General features: G+C 44.9%; 1 protein-coding gene across 1 annotated transcript in view; it reads right to left on the minus strand.

Annotated features, from left to right (window-relative positions):
- Positions 1-21,273, minus strand: part of DNAH3 (dynein axonemal heavy chain 3) — a 169,926-nt gene that overhangs the window by 17,956 nt on the left and 130,697 nt on the right. The window contains exons 49-57 of the mRNA XM_060261037.1: positions 20,823-21,039; positions 18,642-18,824; positions 16,867-17,065; positions 14,032-16,173; positions 12,356-12,575; positions 11,542-11,786; positions 6,483-6,599; positions 4,725-4,882; positions 3,736-3,903 (exon numbers count right to left, since the gene is read on the minus strand). Coding sequence (XP_060117020.1) covers positions 3,736-3,903; positions 4,725-4,882; positions 6,483-6,599; positions 11,542-11,786; positions 12,356-12,575; positions 14,032-16,173; positions 16,867-17,065; positions 18,642-18,824; positions 20,823-21,039 — 3,649 coding nt within the window. The remainder of the gene's footprint in view (positions 1-3,735; positions 3,904-4,724; positions 4,883-6,482; positions 6,600-11,541; positions 11,787-12,355; positions 12,576-14,031; positions 16,174-16,866; positions 17,066-18,641; positions 18,825-20,822; positions 21,040-21,273) is intronic.

Here is a 21,273-nt window from a genome sequence, read left to right on the forward strand (position 1 = left end):
CCAGAGCTATGGCTGACCCAAGGCCATGCTAGCAGGTGCAAGTGGAGGAGTGGGGAATCAAACCCGGTTCTCCCAGAGAAGAGTCCGCACACTTAACCACTGCACCAAACTGGCTCTCTCTGTGTTTCCTCTGCTGGAAGAGGAGGCCGAAGCCACAGGCAAGGGAAAGACGGGGTTCTCCTCTCCCACCATCACCTCTCTCCCTTCCAATTTAATCTTCCCTCTAGGTCTCTGCTTTAGCCTCTTCCAGTTTGGCCCTGCCATCTTATAGGTGATCAGAATATCAGGCATGGTGTATTTGCAGCAGGCTTTGATTGGATTCACCTGTCATCACAGCTTTATTGACTTGAACATAATCCGATCGGCCTTCTGCCTCCCTTCCCCAATGGCAGAGAGGGCAGAAGGGGCTGTGGTCCAGCAGTACAGCATCTGCTTGGCATGCAGAAGGTCCGGGTTCAATCCCTTGCATCTCCGGTTAGAAAGAACCAGGAAGGAGGTAATGTGAAAGACCCCCGCCTGAGACCCCGAAGAAGCCACTGCCAGTCTGAGTAGACAATATGGAACTTGATAGACCAATGTCTGGTTCAGTATTAGGCAACTTCATGTGTTCAGTCATCCTCCCTCTCCTCCCCCTGTCCCCTCTTTGGCCAGTCCCACTCTTGTGCTGGTCCCAACAGCTGTTGTTAATCACAGCTCTTCATCCCTTGCATAACATAAAGGATGACTTACTAGAATCACCACCCAAGATAGGGAGAGATAAGGCTGACAGAGGAAGCTCTGCTCCTTAAGCAAGTAATTCTTGATGAAACAGGCCTAGGGAAGCTTGAGTGTCGGATTATGAACCTTGATCAGGAAAATGATGGCTGGACCAACGGGCAGGAAGAATGAAAAAGAACCAGTTGCAAGGCAGAGAGTTTATTCTGGTCTTATGGATTTCTATGCATTTTGCTGTGAGCTTTGTCAGGGGATCTTCTACAGGGATTTCTCAGCTCCCACCATGAACAGTGAAGTCACTAAATAAACTCTCTGCCTTGCACCTTGGATTATGAACCTTGGCCATCAAAACTCTTTATCTACTATGCTACTATTGCATGAGGCCAGGGGGACACATGCTTTATTCCTACTGAAAAAGTGTTACACTTCCACACAATGCAAATGTGATTCAGAAGAAAGACATCTGGCTTTCCTACAAGTGAGGAAGTGCTGTACATGTACTACCAGGGGAGGGGAAATCATGGGGAAAGGCCTTATGTGCAGCCTAAATTATTTCAGAAAACTTCAGGTGGATGGGAACACAGTTTGCAGGTGTACATGAGAAAGCTAGGAGACTTTCATGCAATTCAACATCCCAATTCCCATAGTGACCAGCTTGATGCTCCCCATGAAGGCCCATAAAAAGGCTAAGAAGGCAAGAGCCCTCCCCACTGTTGACACTCAGGGGGGGGCAGTGGCTCAATGGAAGAGCAGCTGCTTGGTATGCAGAAGGTCCCAGGTTCAATCCCTGCCATCTCCAGTTAAAAAGAACCAGACAGCAGGTAATGAGAAAAACTTTTGCCTAAGCCCTTGTCAAGTCCTGGTATTCCTTCAATAATGATGTCTCTCCATTTTGATGGATTAGTATTTATTGTAAGGCAGATATACAGGTACACTGCCATACAGCCAGTGTCGAAACTGAGATACAGCAATAGCGCCTGGATTAGAGACTCTTGCATAGACCATTAAAAGGGGAACTCTAAATCAAGGCAGAGACTGACCAAGAGAGAGATCTTGGGGTCGAGGTAGATAACTCACTGAAAATGTCAAGACAGTGTGTGATTGCAATAAAAAAGGCCAATGCCATGCTGGGAATTATGAGGAAGGGAATTGAAAACAAATCAGCCCCTGTATAAATTGATGGTGCTGTCTCATTAGGAATACTGTGTACAATTCTGGTCACTGCACCTCAAAAAGGATATTATAGCACTAGAAAAAGTGCAGAAAAGGGCAACTAGAATGATTTAAGGTTTGGAACACTTTCCCTATGAAGAAATGTTAAAATGCTTAGGGCTCTTTAGCTTGCAGAAACGTCGGCTGTGGGGTGACATGATAGAGATTTACAAGATTATGCATGGGATGGAGAAAGTAGAGAAAGAAATACTTTTCTCCCTTTCTCACAATACAAGAACTCATGGGCATTCAATGAAATTGCTGAGCAGTCAGGTTAAAATGGACAAAAAGAAGTCCTTCTTCACCCAAAGGGTGATTAACATGTGGAATTCACTGCCACAGGAGGTGATGGCGGCTACAAGCATAGCCAGCTTTAAGAGGGGATTGGATAAAAATATGGAGCAGAGGTCCATCAGTGGCTATTAGCCACAGTATATATATATATATATATGTATGTATGTATGTATATATATACATACATGTATGTATGTATGTATATGTATGTATGTATGTATATGTATGTATGTATGTATGTATATACACACACATATATTGGCCAGTATGTGACACAGAGTGTTAGACTCTGTTGGACTGGATGGGCCATTGACCTGATCCAACATGGCTTCTCTTATGTTCTTATGTTCAAGGCGCAAAACTACTTTGAACTTAGTGGTTACAACTCACACAGGCATTCACTACAAAGCATTTGGCACAGAGATCCCAAGATAGGAGCCGTGACCTTTGGTGTCAGCAGGTTTCTAGCTTCAGGAGGCAAGCAGGTAACTTCCGTTGCTCTAGCAGTCTACGCATACATTCCTCAGGTTACATATCACAGATACAGAAAAACAGCAAGGACTTGACAGCCCTGGAAAGCCAGTCTGCATAGACAATACTGACCTTGATGGACCAAGGCTCTGATACAGTAGAAGGCAGCTTCATGTGTTCATGTGCTCAGCATGAAGGTTCCACCTCTGACAGACCTATCTGCTGGGTCTTGTCAGGTTCCCCAACATGGCACCTGTGGGTACCACGGCTCACCTTTCCTGGTGTCTGCCAAGTGATCGTTTTAAATAAAGTGCAGTTTATAAAGAGCAGTTTCTGTCACAGCTCTCTCAGTCCCACCTACTTCACAGGCAGGGCTGGCCCTAGACTGTCAGGACACTAGGCAAGTGTAACTTCTGGCAACCCCGCCCCCCCCCCCACACACACTGATAATGTCACTGAATCACATGGGAGTGCCCGATTCGGAGCCCCCAGAAGGCTGGTGCCCCAGGCGATCACCTCGTTTGCCTATTGGCAAGGTTGGCCCTGCTCACAGGCTGTCTGTTGTGGGGAGGGGAAGGGAATGGAGATTTTAAGCTGCTCTGAGACTCCTTCAGGTAGTGAAGGGCAGGGTATAAATCCAATCTCTTCTTCTCTTTACAAGTATCTTGACTGCGTGACTGAAAGTAAGCTGTGGCAGCCACTTTGCGGCTGGCTCCACCTCCATGGCAAAAACGTTGTGGCTGTGCCCAGCTCACTGGGTCGGAAGTCCAAACGTGCCCACAGGCTCAAAAAGGTTGGGGATGCCTGGTCTAAACCTTCTTAGAAATATATCCGAGCGGTAGCTATCACTGCATGTTGCAGCAAATTCTGTCAAGAGAATTATGCATTATGTGAAGAAATGCTTTGTTTTTTTGCTAGCAGAGGGGAGCTATTAAGCACCAGCCAGCTGGGCACAAATGCCAAACACATGGATCAAACCCCTACAGCAAACACAAAGATCAACAGCAGAGCAGGTGTGGGCTGTCTGTCTATTTGTTTTCTTACCTGCGGGGATTTGCCTCCTCCCCCTGCTTGCCTGGGCAGAGTCAACAAGACGCCATTGAAAAGCAGGTTAGTTTCTTGGTTATCCTTGGTGATATCTGCATTCTCGTGCAGACCAAAGACTCCCGGGTGAGTTGTAATTGGCAGGCTCCGCAAGTACTCTATGTAAGACTGTAACAAAATGAGGTGCAAGGGTGTCAACCTGCACTGTTCTTATAACCACTTGAAAAATAGAAAGCAGCTTGCTCAAGTGTCAAGAGTAAATGCACTGGTCCCACATTGCTTCAAGATGCTCCAAAACAGACCCACCATAAACACTTTAGCAGTACAATGCAAACGGGCACACATGGTCCACTGAACGCTCCCCTTCCCAATGGCTGGAGGCAATTCGTTAGCTTTTGTCATTATTGATACGGAACCATCAAAATTTTCAGGGGTCCCTGCAGCAAGGAGCTTACATATGAAACAATGAGACAAAGCAATAAGGTGGGGAGAAGCATCACGTGTGCTTGGTGTCAAGTGCCTTGCCATTTTTTTTTGTTATGAATAAGTCTTACGGTCTCCTCCCCACTGCCACTACTATGCTCATCTCTTCGTAAGTTATCCATATTCCTTACACTGGCCTGCAGGGCTGCTACAAGGTTGCACTGCCAGCCAAGGAGCACCTGTGGAGGGGAAGGGGGATATCTTTCTTTTTTTGTGGGGCGGGGGATTGATGCTTCCCGCTTTCTTGCCTCCCGGTTTTTTGCTTCCTGCTTTTCTTTGAAAATGTAATGGATTAAGGTAACTTATATAAGGGGCCAGATAGCCCGCCATTGCCGGTCTTTGCAAAGGCCGTCACGCCTATGACCTGCTGTTCAGAGTCAATAAACAACCATTTATAAAGTGGACCATTAGTGCTCTTCGAACTGTGGGGGTCCTGACACTTGGGACCTCAGCACCCACTATGGGTGTTCTGCTTGGACTGTGCATCCCATGATTCGTGCTGTTACCTGGTATGTCCCATAAGGTGGTATATAATATTCCTCTTCAGGGGAAAGCTTGTATTTTTCCTCTTCTTCTATATCTTTGCAGTACACAATGGAAAGAAGGGAGAGGAGGAGACGCCGGTCTTTATCGTCAGTTACTCTCCCACCATAGTTACATTCCCCTGGGGGTATCAAGAGTCCATGCGGACAAAAGAGAGAGAGATCAAAGTTATGCATGCAGAAAATATAAACTTGGCTGGTGGACAGGGTGGGGTGGTGCAGATGTAAATCAGGGGGTGGGGGGACTTCAACCTTTCCCTCTCCAGTCTCTGTCACCCTCCCACAGAGAGCTGCAGGTTCCAGTATGCAGAGCCGGTGTCAGCATACCATGAAGTGGGGCAATTGCTGTGGTCCAGCCCAGGACCTCTGGCAGGGCCCAGTGTTGCTGAGCCTTCTCTGGCCTGCTCACTTATGCATCCTGGCTGCATGTGCCATCGGAGGTCACTGGGGAGAGGGTGGAAGTAGCCCTGCCCTTGCCTGCTTCCCCTCATAAGCAACAAAAGTGAGGCTTATGGATAGAAGTGACTTCCGTGTAAAGTGTCTGCAGAAAGCTTCTTAAAGGTATACACACAAGGATCAAACAGCTTAGAATAATTTTTCTTTTGTTGTTGCTATGTGGAAAAGAAAAAAAAAATTATTCTAAGCTTTTTAATCCTTGTACGTCTGGTTCCCCTCATAAGGCAAAGACCAGCTCCTAGCCAGAGACGCTTTGTGTGTGCCAGGAAGTGATGCAGCGAACCAAGGGTCATTTTGTAGAAAAATACATGGCGGAGTTCATCCAGGGATTGTTATGCAGCTGCACCTACTATTCAATGGAAAAGAAGATGGAACTCTCAGAAAGGTTCAGGAGCTGCGCTCCTGAGAGCTCCCACTGAATTCGAGGCCTGCAGCTAACCCTTTAACATTTGTGCCTCTGCTCCAATCCCCCCTCCCCCTTAGCATCTTTATTTTTTAAAAAAGCCAGAGATCCCAATTACGGAATGCCTTGAAGCATGTCTCATTTGGACTTGTTTTCTTTCTTCTTCTTCTTTTTTTTTGGGGGGGAGGCTACTGCGGCCATCCACACTGCTAGAAGTTGACAATTCTTCTAGTTTCTGACATGGGTTCTCCCCACCCAGGTCAAAACTGAGGTTTGTCTTTTTTCCTTCAAAGACACTAGCAAACTCTGATAGAATTGTTCCTGTTAAAAGGGACAGCTGCGTTAGCATTTGGGGGTGAAGATACAGATTTGAGGGGTTTTTTTTCCGGGTCAGGTCCAGCTTCCAGCCCCAACTCATGTCTCCCACAATCACACAGCAGCTGCACAGAATTACTTTTTTAAAAAATTAAGAGAGAGCCCCAAATGGGCTTGGTATGTCACTGCAGGAGGCAGAAATGGTCCTGCCTCCCCTCGTCCCCCCCCCCTCAGCTGCTTTCCTGCACAGAAACAACATGCAAGGGGAGGGAGCCATTTCCCCCCAATTTTTGTTGCTGCATATGCATATAATACTCCCCCACCCCAACTCATTAAAAACCTGAATGTGTTGTTCGGCTGTTAGCAGTACAGTGCCATAAAAGTAAATCAATAAGGAACACCAGCAATGTAAATGGCTGAAATTAAAAGGCTCACAATGACAGCAAATGAAACAAAAAAGTGGGGATATTCTCTCTCTCACACACACACGCACACACACACAAGGTGTGCCTATAGATTTCCTGTGCCGCATGGTGCTGTGTCCACACCTGTTAAATAGGTTAAAGCCTCAAATGGGATTTCCTCATATTCATTCAGAAACATCTGGATCTGCCGCATGCTGATTCTAAGGTCAGACTCGTTGAATTCGTATGGAATGTTCCAACCTGTCCAGAGTTCAAGGGAAAAAAAGCTATGAGAGCACACCTCGGTTAGCTCTGTTCTGAAAATAATATCGTTAGCAAACATTAAAATGTCATTAAAGGCTAATGATCTCAGGCAGCCAGAATGAAGCCCGGGGGGAATCATGCAGCCAAGTGGGAGATATTTCTCTTTAATGATCTTCTCTTCCAAGGCAGTAACACATTCCAGGTTAACAGGAGGCCAAATTACCCTGGTTAAATGTTATTAATGTGCCCCCTAGCTGTCATTTTGGAATCACTGCGCTCCAGACTGAACAGCTGCATTTAGAGGGACCCGCCTTCGTTAATTTGAACAGCAGCTGTTGGGGAAGGCCACCTAGGAGGTTACAGATGACTTATGTATAAGAGAACCTCAATGCAGAACCCTCCCTGTCTGCTCTTTGGTTTGAGGGGGAAAGCCCCCCTTGCAAACACGGGCTGCTCCCCCAGTGAAATTGATGTGCAGCAGATCCGGGGCAGACAACAGGAAGTGCTGCTTCCCACCATGTAGAGTTAACAATGGGACAGATGCAGGGAGGGTAAATCTGCAGCAGTGACCTGCCACAAGAGCAAAGGGAATCTCTCCATTCAGAGGCACTGGAAAACCAGCAGGAGAGGAGGTTGCTTAAACTTCCTTGATGAAGAGGTTTCCTCCAGGCACCTAGTGGGCTGCTGTTAGAAACAAGTTAGTGACCTAGATGGATAGGGTTGTCGTCTCTGGCCTGGGAAAATCCTGGAGATTGAGGAGAACTTTTACCTAGCATTTATAGCAGCCCCCCCTAAAAAAAAAACACAACCATAGAGTTTTGCCCTCAAGCCCTTGGGCACCATGGTGCCCACCAACACCTTTCCTGGTGCCCTCCAAGTGTTTCTAGAGTGGGGCCAGATGGGGCTTCTGCCCAGCAAGCCCTCTGGTTGCCCATTTGGGATCTGATCAGCTGTGCAGATTGTAAAACACATTGTTTTGGCAACAGCTGCCAAAAGGATCTCTGCCTTGAGACTGAAGGTCAACTGTGGCAGCCATTTTGCGGCTGTGCCTACCAAAAGTTGGTGCCAAAAGTTAAAAAGAATTCCAAAGGCACCTGCAGGCTCAAAAAGGTTGAGGACCCCTGATGTATTGCCATTTTCTCCAGGGGAACTGATCTCTGGAGATAAATCCCAACAGAACTTTAGGACAGATCTGAAGGTTGGCAACTCTATAAGATGGGCCTTCGGTGAACTCCAGCTGGGCTCTTTTAAACCCTTGTGCCAATTTGAAATGGAGCTGTGGGATCTGCAGCACAGACCACCACAAGCCCCCCCCCCCAGTACAACAGCTGCTCGTGCACGTTTGCCACATGTCGTTCCCAGTCGTTTGCCACATGTCGTTCCCTCTTGGTCAAAACGTCTTTGATTTAATCATGCATTGAATGTTAATAAGCCTTACTTTTAGTAAATGTTAATTTTGATATGGATATATTGATCATAGCAGCCAGATTGCATTAAGTTGCACTTCTTTTTCAAGAATATAGTTTACAACTGGTTGGAACAGGCTCTCTGAGGAGATGAGGGGAGCGCCAGTCTTGGAAACTTTTTGGAGACCCTGGGAGGAAATTTTATTCACTAGAGCAGGGATAGGGAACAGTGGCTCTCCAGATGTTTTTTGCCTACAACTCCCATCAGCCCCAGCCAGCAAGGACAATGGCTGGAGCTGATGGGAGTTGTAGGCAAAAAAACATCTGGAGAGCCACTGTTCCCCACCCCTGCACTAGAGCTTTCAATGGAATGTACACTGGGGCTGGGGGGAAACTGGGGTTTTATTGTTACTCAGTGTTTGGAATTCTATATTGTAAGCCACTATAAGCCACAAGGAAAGGTGGGGTATAAATGTTTCACTAAATAAATAGCTAAATATCTTGAAGATAGATTCAGGTGAGTAGCTGTGTTGGTCTGGAGCAGCAGAAGGAAGTCTGAGTCCAGTTAGTGGCACACAAAAACTTATACTTTGAATAAAATTTGTTGGTCTTTAAAGGTGCCCCTGGGCTCGAACTTAAATATCTTGAAGCCTTTGCTTCTGCTTTATTATTATTCCTACAACTAGTGTTATTTATTTATCATTCAGTGTTGTATAAAGATTAAAAATGAAACGGGCCCTGCCTGCAGGCTGACAGCAGGAGGTGAAAGACAAGATCATTAAGAGAGGAGAAGAAAGGAGAGCCAAAAGGAAGGGAAGTCGCTTGGAGAAAGCCAGCATGGATGCTAGAGATGCCTGAAGGGGGCACTTGATCACAGTAGTCCAAAGCACTATTGCACCCTTCTACAGTCCACTGGAGACAATAGCCTTAAAAGTATGTAACTCCGCTTTGGATTGCAGGGTGTCCAAACTGGAAAGTACCTTGGAAGTCCAAAGCCCTGGTCAATGCAAGAATAAGCAACCAAGGGCATTCCAGTAGCTGGATCCCTCTCTAACAATGGAGGCCCAGGTGGCAGCCACTGCTAAATCAGCCTTTTATCATCTTCGGCTTATAAGGCAGTTGGTCCCCTTTCTGGAACGTGACAACTTGGTGACAGTGATCCATGCCACTGTCACCTCAAGACTGGATTACTGTAATGCCTTCTACATGGGACTGCCTTTGACTCAAATCCGAAAGCTTCAACTAGTGCAGAATGCTACAGCCATGTTGTTAATGGGGCTTCCTTTACGGGAACACATTCAGCCTGTGCTGAAACACTGCACTGGTTACCTATTGCTTACCAGATTCACTTCAAGGTGCTGGTTATCACCTTTAAAGCCCTATATGGCCAGGGTCCTGCATACCTTCGGGACTGCCTTTCCCCTCATGTTCCCCAGAGAGCACTTTGGTCAGGGTCGCAAAACCTGCTTTCTATCCCCGGCCTTAAAGAGGCCAGGCTCAAACCAGAGCCAGGGCCTTTTCTGTTGTAGCTCCGTGTTGCTGGAATGAGCTTCCAGAGGAGGTTGGGGCCCTACAAGAGCTTCCACAGTTCCACAGGGCCTGCAAAACAGTGCTCTTCCGCCAGGCGTTTGTAAATTAAGATCAATGACAACAGACAGCAACAGATATTGAACCATCTGGCCCAAACCAACAGACACCGAATTATCTGGCCCACCTCAAATGCACAATCGCAACAGGATCTTTCTAGCAATAGAACATCTCGTAGTAACAGTCAAACAACAAATTTAACATGGATTGAATTGACAGCTATCTGCCAGTATTCTATTTTAAGACCAAAATAGCACCTGATATTGTTTTATGTTTTTATTTACATACATAAACTTTATTGCATTAGTGATAAGAGCTATAGCAAGTAAACTTTAAAAGTATTTATTATGTATTTTTATATGTTTATATCTGTGGTTTATATCAATACTGGTTTTTATATGTCTTTGAATGTCTTTATATGTCTCTGAGCCTGCTTTGGCAGGGAGGGAGAGATATAAGCCAAATAAATAAATAAATGTGGTACCACAGACTGAGGGTTCTGGTGAGGCACAGGAAGCTTTATAAATGTATTCAGATGTCAAGAACAAACAGCAGTTTGCTGGTGATGGGCATGAAGTGGGCTTGCTTGGGCAAATCCCCCTCCCCCAAGTTAAGAACTTTTCAAACTTTAGTTAGCCACTTGGACAAACTGGATCCTGGTGTTTCCCCACAATCAAAAATTTTAAATCAGGAATAAGCAGTGGTTTAAAATCCCAGTTTATGGAGAAGAAACATAAGGAAGTTATAATAGACAGGAGTTTAAAAACTCCCAAACTGCTTGCCATGAGCAAAGGGAAGAAGCAGAGACAAGCTTTGTTTCCTAAAAGAACACAACTTCCATTCATTTTAGTGTCTGACTAAAAGCACAGGAGAGAGACCACAGAGATATTGGCCATTAAATCCTGTGCAGTATTCCTCTAAATGAAGTCAAATGGGCTTAGATAGGGAAAAGCTATGCATGGAATATAACCATGGGATTCAATGCAGTCTTTAAGCAGTGGCTGGATGAACACTTCTCTGGGATGCTCTAGGCTGATCCTACATTGAGTACAGGGTTGGACTAGATGGCCTGTATGACCTCTTACAGCTCTGTGATTCTATGATTACATTTATTCATTTATTTATTCCCTTCCATCCTTACAAGACTAGGATCATTGAAATGGAAAGCAACTCAGCTGAAAAACAGAACAAAAAAAATCAGAAAAAAAGTTGAAAACATTGCTGACTAAATACATCTTCTAAACATATAAAAACAGCAGACAGCAGCTGCCCTTAAAGCAAATTAGAAGATCAATACCGTTGTGACTGCTGAGTGACCATTCCTCATGGGCCATAATGACTGGCTGATGTTCCTTCAGTGGGTGCTGACTGCTACGTGATGACAGTCTCCTCATGGCTCTGGTTTTGAAGGAAAGCTGGAGAAGGTGATCCCCTCCTGCTTGAGGGAAAGGGTGTGTGTGTGTGTGTGTGTGTGTGTGTGTGCGTGTGTGTGTGTGTGTGAAGATTTTGGAACAGAGTATTGAGAGTTGGTTGAAGCAGGGGAACTTGAACTCTCTCATCTTCCTGGTAGCTTGTTAAATTGGTGATTGTATAGTTATATCAATATATCATTACACTAAAATATGCATCAAGTTCTCTGAGTTCCAGTTTTAATTAAAAAAAAAGCCAGTCTCTATCCCATTTTATTGCAGAGATTTTTTTTTCTCAATACATCTCCTCAAGGCATGGTGAAACTTCCTTTTTTAAAAATGGAAGCTGGAAACTCAGAGAACCTGATGCAGGAAAATTTGGACTTTTCCACCACATGGCAGCACCCAGGCTTTGCTGTGATCTCTCCCAAAACTTCAGAGCAAAGAAGCTACCATCTCTTTCTGCAGTTCTGCTGTGCAAAAATCCATTGTTCAGGGCAAATAGTAAAATGAGTAACACACACACACACACCTTACCTAATGGGCCAAAGTTTCTTCTTTCTTGCACAAGAGCATGGAAAAAGCAAAGCCCAAAGAGCAACTTCTGCCACATTTCTGTCTTTTCACAACTGTTAAAGAACGTGGGGTCAGAAATTGGGTCATTGAGGTAGGATCGAAGGAGGTTTGCTCTAACGCCCTTGGGCGGCTCGTTGGTCATTTTTATTCCATTCTGAAGAATGCTGACGGGAAATTTTTCTGATGGATAACTGGTGAGCCACAATCTGATGGAGAAAAAGCAGAAATAAATTTGATTTCTTGCTGCAGGAGTTGCGTCTGTGATCTGTAGGGGTCTGTCCGTGGAGAACTCAGATAAATGAGTACTGTTTCATACAAATAAGAATGTTTCCTTGACCACAGAAACACAGCATGGCAGTACAAGGGTTCTAGGCCATCTTTTCTGTATGAAACCTGGTCTCGTGAGTTCAGAAAACTGCCATTTTTGTAATAATATATTCACCTGTAGGCAATACAAGCCTGGAGGAAGCTGGATTTACAAGACTGCGATGCCAAAGGAGAATTGTCGTGGTTCTTTTCTAAAACAGCAGTTCTTGCTAGACATTATACTTTTTCTTTTTTTTCAACTGACAACCACAATGAACAAACATTGCAATATGATTTGACTGACAGGAGTGACCCAAACATTTGGAAAAACAGGCATTTGAACAATATGACGCTGTGTTTGAACAAGAAGGCACAAAGGGGCTCTCTTGGGATCTGATGAGCTTGGAGCTTAGCTAATGAGATTCCTTCTGTTTTTATCCAGCATTAAGAGGGAAGATTGAATTCTTGCCTGAACTTCTCATGGGTATTGTCGGGCACTATGACTTCTTCACAGATTTTCTCCAAGGCAGGCATCCAGCTGGTTGCAAGATGACAATTCTGTAGCACAACCCATGTCCCATCAACAATAGCTTTATCGATCATTTTGGCTGCGATGGGGCCTTGGCCTTGGCCAAGCGAAATCGTCTGAATGCTTTCCATGCCAAGGTCATCAGCAAACTTCAACAAACCTAGTGTTGGAGGGCAGGAAATGGGAGACACGTATAGATGAATAACTTCTAACAAACATAACATGTTTTCTCATTTTTTAAACAGAAAACATGACTCAAGAAACCAAAACTCCACAGTCAAGTTACAAGAGGTTGCTTGGTGCATCGGAACAGTTTGCTGGGATTTAACAGTCATCTATTCTTATCACTAATATTTATTTTTCCCAGAGCAGCAGCTGCACATGCCCCAGAGCAGCCTATATGGTGCAGAGCCTCAGAAAGTCCTCCCCAAATGTCTTTCCACTCCTGCTTACTTTTGCTATGTTCTGTTCCTCACAGTCCACTTTTGATAGTTTTAATAAGTAATATACAATGCTAATGCTATTTTTGCTTAGCTGAGGATTTAGTACCTGCTTTGCCACTGGGCTGACTGTTCTGTAAAAAAGGGTAAAGGTAGTCCCCTGTGCAAACACCAGTCGTTTCCGACTCTGGGGTGAAGTTTGCTTTCACACTGTTTTCACGGCAGATTTTTTACAGGGTGGTTTGCCATTGCCTTCCCCAGTCATCTACACTTTCCCCCCAAGCAAGCTGTGTACTCATTTTACCGACCTCGGAAGGATGGAAGGCTGAGTCAATCTGGAGCCAGCTACCTGAACCCAGCTTCCGCCAGGATCAAACTCAGGTCATGAGCAGTTCTTGGACTGCAATACTGCAGCTTATCACGCTGTGCCACGTGGTTCTTAACTGTTCTGTAGAATATAGTTATTTTACAAATAAATAAAAACAGCTCTGCAGGCCAGAGCCCATTTGTGTCTCCTGAAGCTAGCAGAACCACCTACAAGCACAATGGAAACACCAAGGACTGCACATATTCAGCCTGTGCTGCGCCAGCATCACTGGCTCCTGGTGGAGTATCAGTCAGGTTCAAGGCTTTGGTACAGACCTTTAAGGCCATTAGTCATCTGGAGCCCACGTACCTACAGGACCACCTCCTCTAGTATGTCCCCTGAAGAGCTTTATGCTCTGCTGAGAACAACTCTAACCCTAAAGATGTCTGGCAGCCCTTGACCAGAGTCTGGGCTTTTCAGCCCTGACTCCTACCTAGTGGAACTCTCTGCCAAGTAACATTTGTGCCCAGGAGGATCTTATACTGTTCCGCAGAGCATGCAAGGCAGGCTGTTGGTTGAGGGCAGCAATGGGCACAACCTTACTGGCACTCCCTCCCCCTCCCCCCACTCTGCCTTCTGGAGGGAAGGCCCTTACCAGGAGACTGTACACCGAATGCTCCCTTATTCTAATGGAAGGATTTGTTCTTCAACTAATGAGGGATAAGTTTGGAGGTGGGAGAAGCTGCTGCTGGCAATGACCCTGCTGCTGGTGACATCCACTGTGGCAGTCTAGCATGATCCATTCAAAAACAATTGTACACTCTTACCATCAGCAAATACTATTTCATATTGTTATTAAAAATTCTTACCTGCCATGGGGTCAGCACCTGGTGACAATACAAAAATCAGAGGTGCGCAGCAATTAGAGTCATTGTAACTTCCTGAAAGGTCAAAAGTGGGAGGTTCAATGTATGTTCTTCCCATGTTGCATGAGATGAAACCTTGGGTTGCTGGAACAATTTTATCTGGTCTTAGACAACGGAGGATGATCAAGCGGTCAAGGCCCATGACCAGCTTCCAGTCACCTGGGAATTCCTCTTCATGTGGCTTGCCAGAGTCATAAATTGCTTTCCATTCTGTGATGTTAGATTCAACATGATCCATCAGCCCATGCAAATTTTTGAGACCTGATGCACGAACTATTTCAGCCCAGGATTTTTCAGACAACCACTCTGGAGCAGGGTTGGGATAAGGATTGTCCAAAGCAACCCCTCCTGTTAGTAAGAAACGCCATACTTCATCATCAACTTCATCTTTCCCTTTCATTATGCCAATGGTCAAGAGAAGGGAGAAAAGAAGTTTGTCCTTCTCAAACAGGGATCGGCAGACATTGTTGTAGATGCTCACAGTGAAGTGCTGGATGATATTGTCAATTCTTTCTTCCAGAACCTCACTTTTCCTGCTATTTGCCAGGGACTGCACATACAGGTTAATAAACCAAATCAAGGAATATTGGTACATTGGCTCAATGTTTGCCAGATCAGAGATGCAGAAGAAGACAATTGCTGAGTGAACAGCCACAGGTTTATATCCCAATCGTGTTGCATCTATTTCCATCTCAGTTACAGTGGCAATTTCCTGCTTCTCTGAGATTTCTTCTGACAACTCTTTGGAGGAAGACAGGACTTTAATTGCTGTCTCATCTTCCAAGATATTCCCTTCTGACTTGGAAAGGACTTCAAGGATCTTATCTTCTATCTCCTTCAGCTGCTTCTTGTTAGCTGCACTTTCAACAATCAGCTTGTTCTTCTTCTCTTCCAGCTCAGGTTTTTCCTTCGCAGCCACAATCCCAAGAAGTTGATCCTGAAGCCCTAAAGGTGTAATCATGAAATTGAGCAGGCAAACTTTCACAGCCACTTCAGGAAGATAATGAGGATTCCTTAAGCAAGTTGTTATGTAAAGCTTGAAATCTTTTGAGAACTCAATAATATTTTCTCCGAGCCTCATGTACTCAACCCCTTGCTGCTTGAAAGTTGTCTTTAGCAACACGGGTTCCAAGAAAGCATCTAGCTCCTCGCCAATATTTTCAAGCAAGACTGGAGTCCCAAACTGGATCGCATTTTCCAGTGCCCTAACATAGTTTGTATCAGACAACTTGATAACAGAAAGCTTATTGCCCTTTTCCATATTTTTGACCCATTTGTTGGCTTGCCCTTGAGGGTCAATCATTAAAGCCCATCGTCTTGAATTGGAAACAATTATACCATTGTCAATGGAAAAAGAATCGACTGGCAATCCAGCAATCTGCCAGGCACGGATTTTAACTGGATCCCCTAAAGTGTTACTAAGGCTGAAATCACTGGAGCATGGGATTTCCTTCTCTTTGCACAATGCCAACCATTTATTTTGACACTCGAGACGGTAATCGACGGTAAAGGCTCCCAAATATGCCACTGTGCCTGAAGACAACAAGATATCCCCAGTAAGGTCTGTATATCGGATACCCAATAAACGTGCAGCTTCTGTCCACCGGTCCTTCTCCCCTCCTAAGCCACTGATCAACTTCTCAGCCCGTATTAGCTTCTGAGAACATATTTCAATATTCTGTTCCAGTTCTTTCTTCCGATCGTTCATATTTTCAAACTCGTCGTTTAGTGCCTGGAGACGGTCGATCACATTCTTCAGTTCTGCACGCTTTGTGTTCAGCTTCTGCATTTGTATAGAAAGCAAACCTTCTGCATCCCTCAGCCGTAAACGTTTCGGAGCCACCACCTTTGCAACTCGGTCATATACTTCCATGGCTCGAACCCACTTGCATAAGCCTTCACAGGCAGAGGACACATTTTTAATGACAGCGGGTTGGAAGTCTGGGTGATTGATAAACCTCTCTCGGATCCTTTTCATGACAGGCAGGGGGATGTTATCCTTGTCATAAGTCTTTAGGCCCTCAAGGAACTTCAGATCTCCAAGAAGCTTTTTGGAACTACCCCAGTAGTCTTCTATCATTTTACCTGCATTTCACATAAACATTTTTAAAATACTTATAAAGGAGAGATTTTAAAAAAAAAACCACATTAACACCACACAACTTTTTTAGAAAAAAATTTTTTTTTTAGTAATTCTCTTTCTTTTTGGTGTTGTGAGCCAATTAAAAACCAATTTTGATGTTGTGAGTCAATCTTACAGCAGCCTCCTAAATAGTTGAAATTCAATGAAATGAGTAGCAATAATACAACTTTCTTTAATGTGGGTTATAAATTTGAAATACCTGAGAGGTTGTATGCATTTCCTAGTGTTAGATAGTTTTCTACTGTCTAGATCAGGGGTGGCCAAACTAGATTAACATAAGAGCGATATAGAATAAACGTCAGATGTTTGAGAGCCATAAGACATGAACATTAGAAGTTTGAGAGCCGGCGGGAGGGAGGGAGGGAGGGAAATAGATGGAGGAGGGAGGGAGAGCTGGTTTGGCTTGGAGAAGCGATTTAAAGAGAGAAATGCCTTTTCCAAGTTGGCCAATAGGGTGGTGAGGCTTTGAGAGCCACACATGTGTGAAAGAACCACATGTGGCTCCCAAACCACAGTTTGGCCACCCCTGGTCTAGATCATTATTAGATCAAAGCAGATAGAAAAGGAGACATGGAGACTTCAAGGGGCACTTGACAAAAACCAAACACTCCATGGGCTCTTGTTGCCAGGTTTACCGCTTCCACTTGGATCAGGCTTCCTCTCTGGTTTTATTCCTTTCATGACACAAATACTTTCCATGACGAGCTTGACAGGGCCCGGTGGGTTCTGCATGGATTTCACGAGGGAGATGTCTGCAGGATTCAGAGTATCGAGAGCTGCAAGGGCAGCCTCCAGAGCTGGCATGGCCTCCGCGAGGTCCCCTTCGCATTCTTCCTGTAATCACATGAAATGTAACTTTGCTGAGCAGTCAGTGTCTGCTTCAAAGCACTCAATGCTGGTCTGTGAAACACTGATGGGGGGAATACTGCAGGCCCATTCCACCACCTGTGGCACTTTCATCTGGGCCAAGGAGCCTTCAGCCAACCCAAGAGAAAAACTTCTTGTGTTGTCTGAAGACTCTTTGCACTGAAGGAAAGTGCCATAGTTAGCAGAAAAGATCTGCTGAATGTATTTGTTCTATCAATTAGATTAGTATCCAATTCAATATTCAATAGTGGCAGAATTGGCCTTGGTACAGTAAACCAGGGACTGTTGCTAATGCTGTACAACAGAGAATGTGGTACTGGGACTAGGGAGATCTTGGTCCGAATCCCTGCTTTCATGAAACTCAGTGGGTGAGCTTGGGCCAGCTGCACAAGCTGTTGATCAAGACTGTGACAATACATCAGAGGAGGGATTTACTATCTGTATACCACTCCGAGCTCCTGGGATGAATAGTGAGATACACATGCCATTGCATATTTCGATTGGAAAATGGTTTATGGGGTTTTTTGTGTGTTCGTAAGCTGTTTTGAGAGAGCCCTGTGGTGCAGAGTGGTAAAGCTGCAGTACTGCAGTCCGAACTCTCTGCTCACGATCTGAGTTCAATCCCAGCAGAAGCTGGGTTCAGGTAGCCAGCTCAAGGTTGACTCAGCCTTCCAAGGTCGGTAAAATGAGTCCCCAGCTTGCTGGGGGAAAGTGTAGATGACTGGGAAGGCAATGGCAAACCACCCCGTAAAAAGTCTGCCGTGAAAACGTCGTGATGTGACGTCACCCCAGAGTCGGAAATGACTGGTGCTTCCACAGGGGACTGCCTTTACCTTTTTAAAAGCTGTCTTGGGGATTTCTATGGAAGGCAGGATTTAAACAATTTAATATCCCAACTAAGGATGGGCATGAACCAGCTCATGAACTAAAGTCCGTGATGAATTTCTGGCTGAATGTGGTTCACAAAGCTGGCAGGTCAACCAGCATGAGCTTTCCACACACTTTAAGGCTGTTAATGGATGTTCCTGCTTGGATAAATTTCCAGACAGACAGAGTCTCCACTCAAATCTAAATTATTACCAAACTTCAAAGCAACTGCAGTGTGTGGGGGGACACTTGGAGAGCATATAGAATAATCAATGGTAAATGGAAGCATGGGGTTTATGTCTCCTTAATTGTTAAATCCAAAGTTTTATTATTTATGTTAACGTATGAGCTGTTGTTAGCCGCCCTGAGCCGCCTAGGCAGGGAGGGCGGGATAGAAATAAAAGCTATTATTATATTATTATTATTATTCCCCCTGAGCCAACATAAAAATCTGAGTTTTTGTCAGCCACTGATTTTTATCCATTCTTGCTGAACAGTATGTATACTGGATGTAAAACTTTGATGCATCTGAATGTCCTGGGAAATAACCATGCAGATGATGTAATATGCATCATTACTTTGCTGGGGGGCTTTTTACCACTCTGCTCTTACTGCTCATTTGTTCAGTGGCATCACTGGAAAGCCAAAATCTGCTGACCCGTGTAGAGCCAAGTACCTTAATGGCCTGGGCGACAGCTGCTGCCTCATTGGCCTCCTTTTCGTCAGCGGCCACCAGCTCCTTCTTAGCGTCCACCTCGACTGTTTCTTTTTCAATGTGGATCATCATTTTCTCTGTTTCAGCAGAGGTCTTAATCAGTTCAGGCTGGAGAGCTGTCAGTTCCTTCTGCATTACAGCAACCTAAAGAGGATACCCAGGCGAAAAAAACCAGAGGGGGAGGGGGAGAGAACCCTGATAGAGTGTTTATGTAAAGACGATGGTGTTTCAGGCATACAGATGTAAAAAACAAAATATGAGGTGACAACAGAGTTCAAATGCGAATTCATCACAAACAATGGGCAGTCAGAGGAGCCCTATTGTTTTCTCAAAAGCGTCCTAAATCAAGCATTTCTAAACATTAAAGCACTTGAGTCACTTTATAACAAATACATAACCATCCTCTTCATGTTTACTCTGATCTAAGTCCAGCCAAGGGCAAAACTGCACTTTAGGTATAATTCTGTGATTGTTACCTTCCCATGTTGTTTTTAACAGAACGCCTGCTACTGTAGATCATCCCACGGAGTGCTGTACAGCCCCCATTAGGAAACATCAGAAAAAATGAAGGATTAAAAAACAGAATATCCTAAAGAAATCTGGATTAGATTTAGATGAAGATGGGGTGCAGATTAGTGGAAGGAACATTAATAATACGGGATATGCAGATGACACCACATAACTAGTAGAAAAGAGTGAAGACCTGAAATGGCCACTGATGATGGTTCAAGAACAAAGTGCCAAAGCAGGATTGCAACTCAGCATCAAGACGAAGAAGATATTGGATTGATATCCTGCCCTATACGCTGAATCTCAGAGTCTCAGGGTGGCCACAATCTCCTTTACTTCCCTGCCCCACACAACAGATTTGGAAACTGCAGCTGGTGCAGAATGCTGCAGCCAGGCTACTAATGGGGCTTCCCTGTCAGGAGCACATTCAGCCTGTGCTGAGAGCGCTGCACTGGCTGCCTGTTGCGTACTGAATCCGTTTCAAGGTTCTGGTATTAACCTTCAAAGCCCTATATGGCCTAGGACCTACCAATCTGCAGGGCCGCCTTGCCCCACATGTTCCCCAGAGAGCACTGCGATCAAGCTCTCAAAATCTGTTGGCTGTCCCTGGGCTAAAGGAGGCTAGGCTCAACTCCACCAGAGCAAGAGCCTTCTTGGTTGCGGCCCCAATACTTTGGAACACCCTCCCAGAAGCCATCGGGGCCCTGCAGGATTTTTCGCAGTTCCGCAGGGCCTGCAAGACTGAACTGTTTTGGTTGGCATATAACAGGGGTGGCCAACGGTAGCTCTCCAGATGTTTTTTGCCTACAACTCCCACCAGCCCCAGCCATTGGCCATGCTGGCTGGGGCTGATGGGAGTTGTAGGCAAAAAACATCTGGAAAGCTACCATTGGCCACCCCTGGCATATAACATCTAATGGGAGAGGGATGCCACATCTGGATCCATCGCGCTTTTATTACTAAATGCCTAAGATCTGTGCGCATGAGAAAGAAAATATTACATGATCCGCCTGAAGTAGCACCATTGCCATTTACCTGATTGGTTTAATATTGCTTTTGTTTACTGTCTATTTTATGCTGTTAGCCGCTTTGAGTCTGTACAGAATGGGCGGGATATAAATATAACGTAAATAAATAAAAAACAGACACCCTGTGAGGCGAGTGGGGCTGAGAGAACTCTTACAACAGCAGCTGTCCTTTCAAAGGCCATTCCAGCAGCTGCAAGCAGAGGAGTGGGGAATCAAACCGGGTTCTCTCAGATAAGAGTCCGCGCACTTAACCACTACACCAAACTGGTTCTCAAAAGATTATGGAGAAATTATATCATTTTAAGGTTGACAGTTACTAAACTGAAATCTTCCATTCCTTGGCTCAGTTCTCAACCAGAAGGGGGACTGCAATCAGAAGGAGACTGAGACTTGGAAGGGCGCAAGAAGTGACCTGATGCACACTTGCACACAATGATATACCAAGCATGGGCACCAGGAAATAGGAACTGCCAGTAAATGGGAATAGTGACGCATAGGCAGTTAGCCTCTGAATGGAACAATTAATGAGTGCTAAACTTGCAATGATCATCGTGGACAATATTACAGATATTCATGATGCCTACTTTTTTCAGTTCGCACTTACTTGGGAGGCTGCAAAATCCAGTTTCTGAAGTCCCACAAGGTAACGATTCCTCATTGTATCAACTTCCAGCCTTTTGCTGTTTAGGAGAGCCTTGAAAGTCAGAATCAGTTCTAGGTAGGACGTTGGCGTTACATAGTTGTGCCTCCGAAGGACGCTGTAATAGCTGACAGACAGATCTCTCACACTCTCTTGGAAGTATTTACACATTGACACGACTCTGCAGAAAATGTAGGTGTTAGTAGGCAACTCAGAAGTCTTCTACCATCAATTAAGATTGTTTGGCTGGGCCTGAGTCTCAGATGTGCCTCCATCAGTTTATATGAACATATGAACATATGAAGAACATATGAAGCTGCCTTCTACTGAATCAGACCTTTTGGTCTATCAAAGTCAGTATTGTCTTCTCAGACTGGCAGCAGCTCTCCAGGGTCTCAAGCTGAGGTTTTCCACA

Source organism: Heteronotia binoei, chromosome 20 (genome assembly GCF_032191835.1).
Source record: "Heteronotia binoei isolate CCM8104 ecotype False Entrance Well chromosome 20, APGP_CSIRO_Hbin_v1, whole genome shotgun sequence".
In the NCBI taxonomy this organism is placed as follows: Eukaryota; Metazoa; Chordata; class Lepidosauria; order Squamata; family Gekkonidae; genus Heteronotia; species Heteronotia binoei.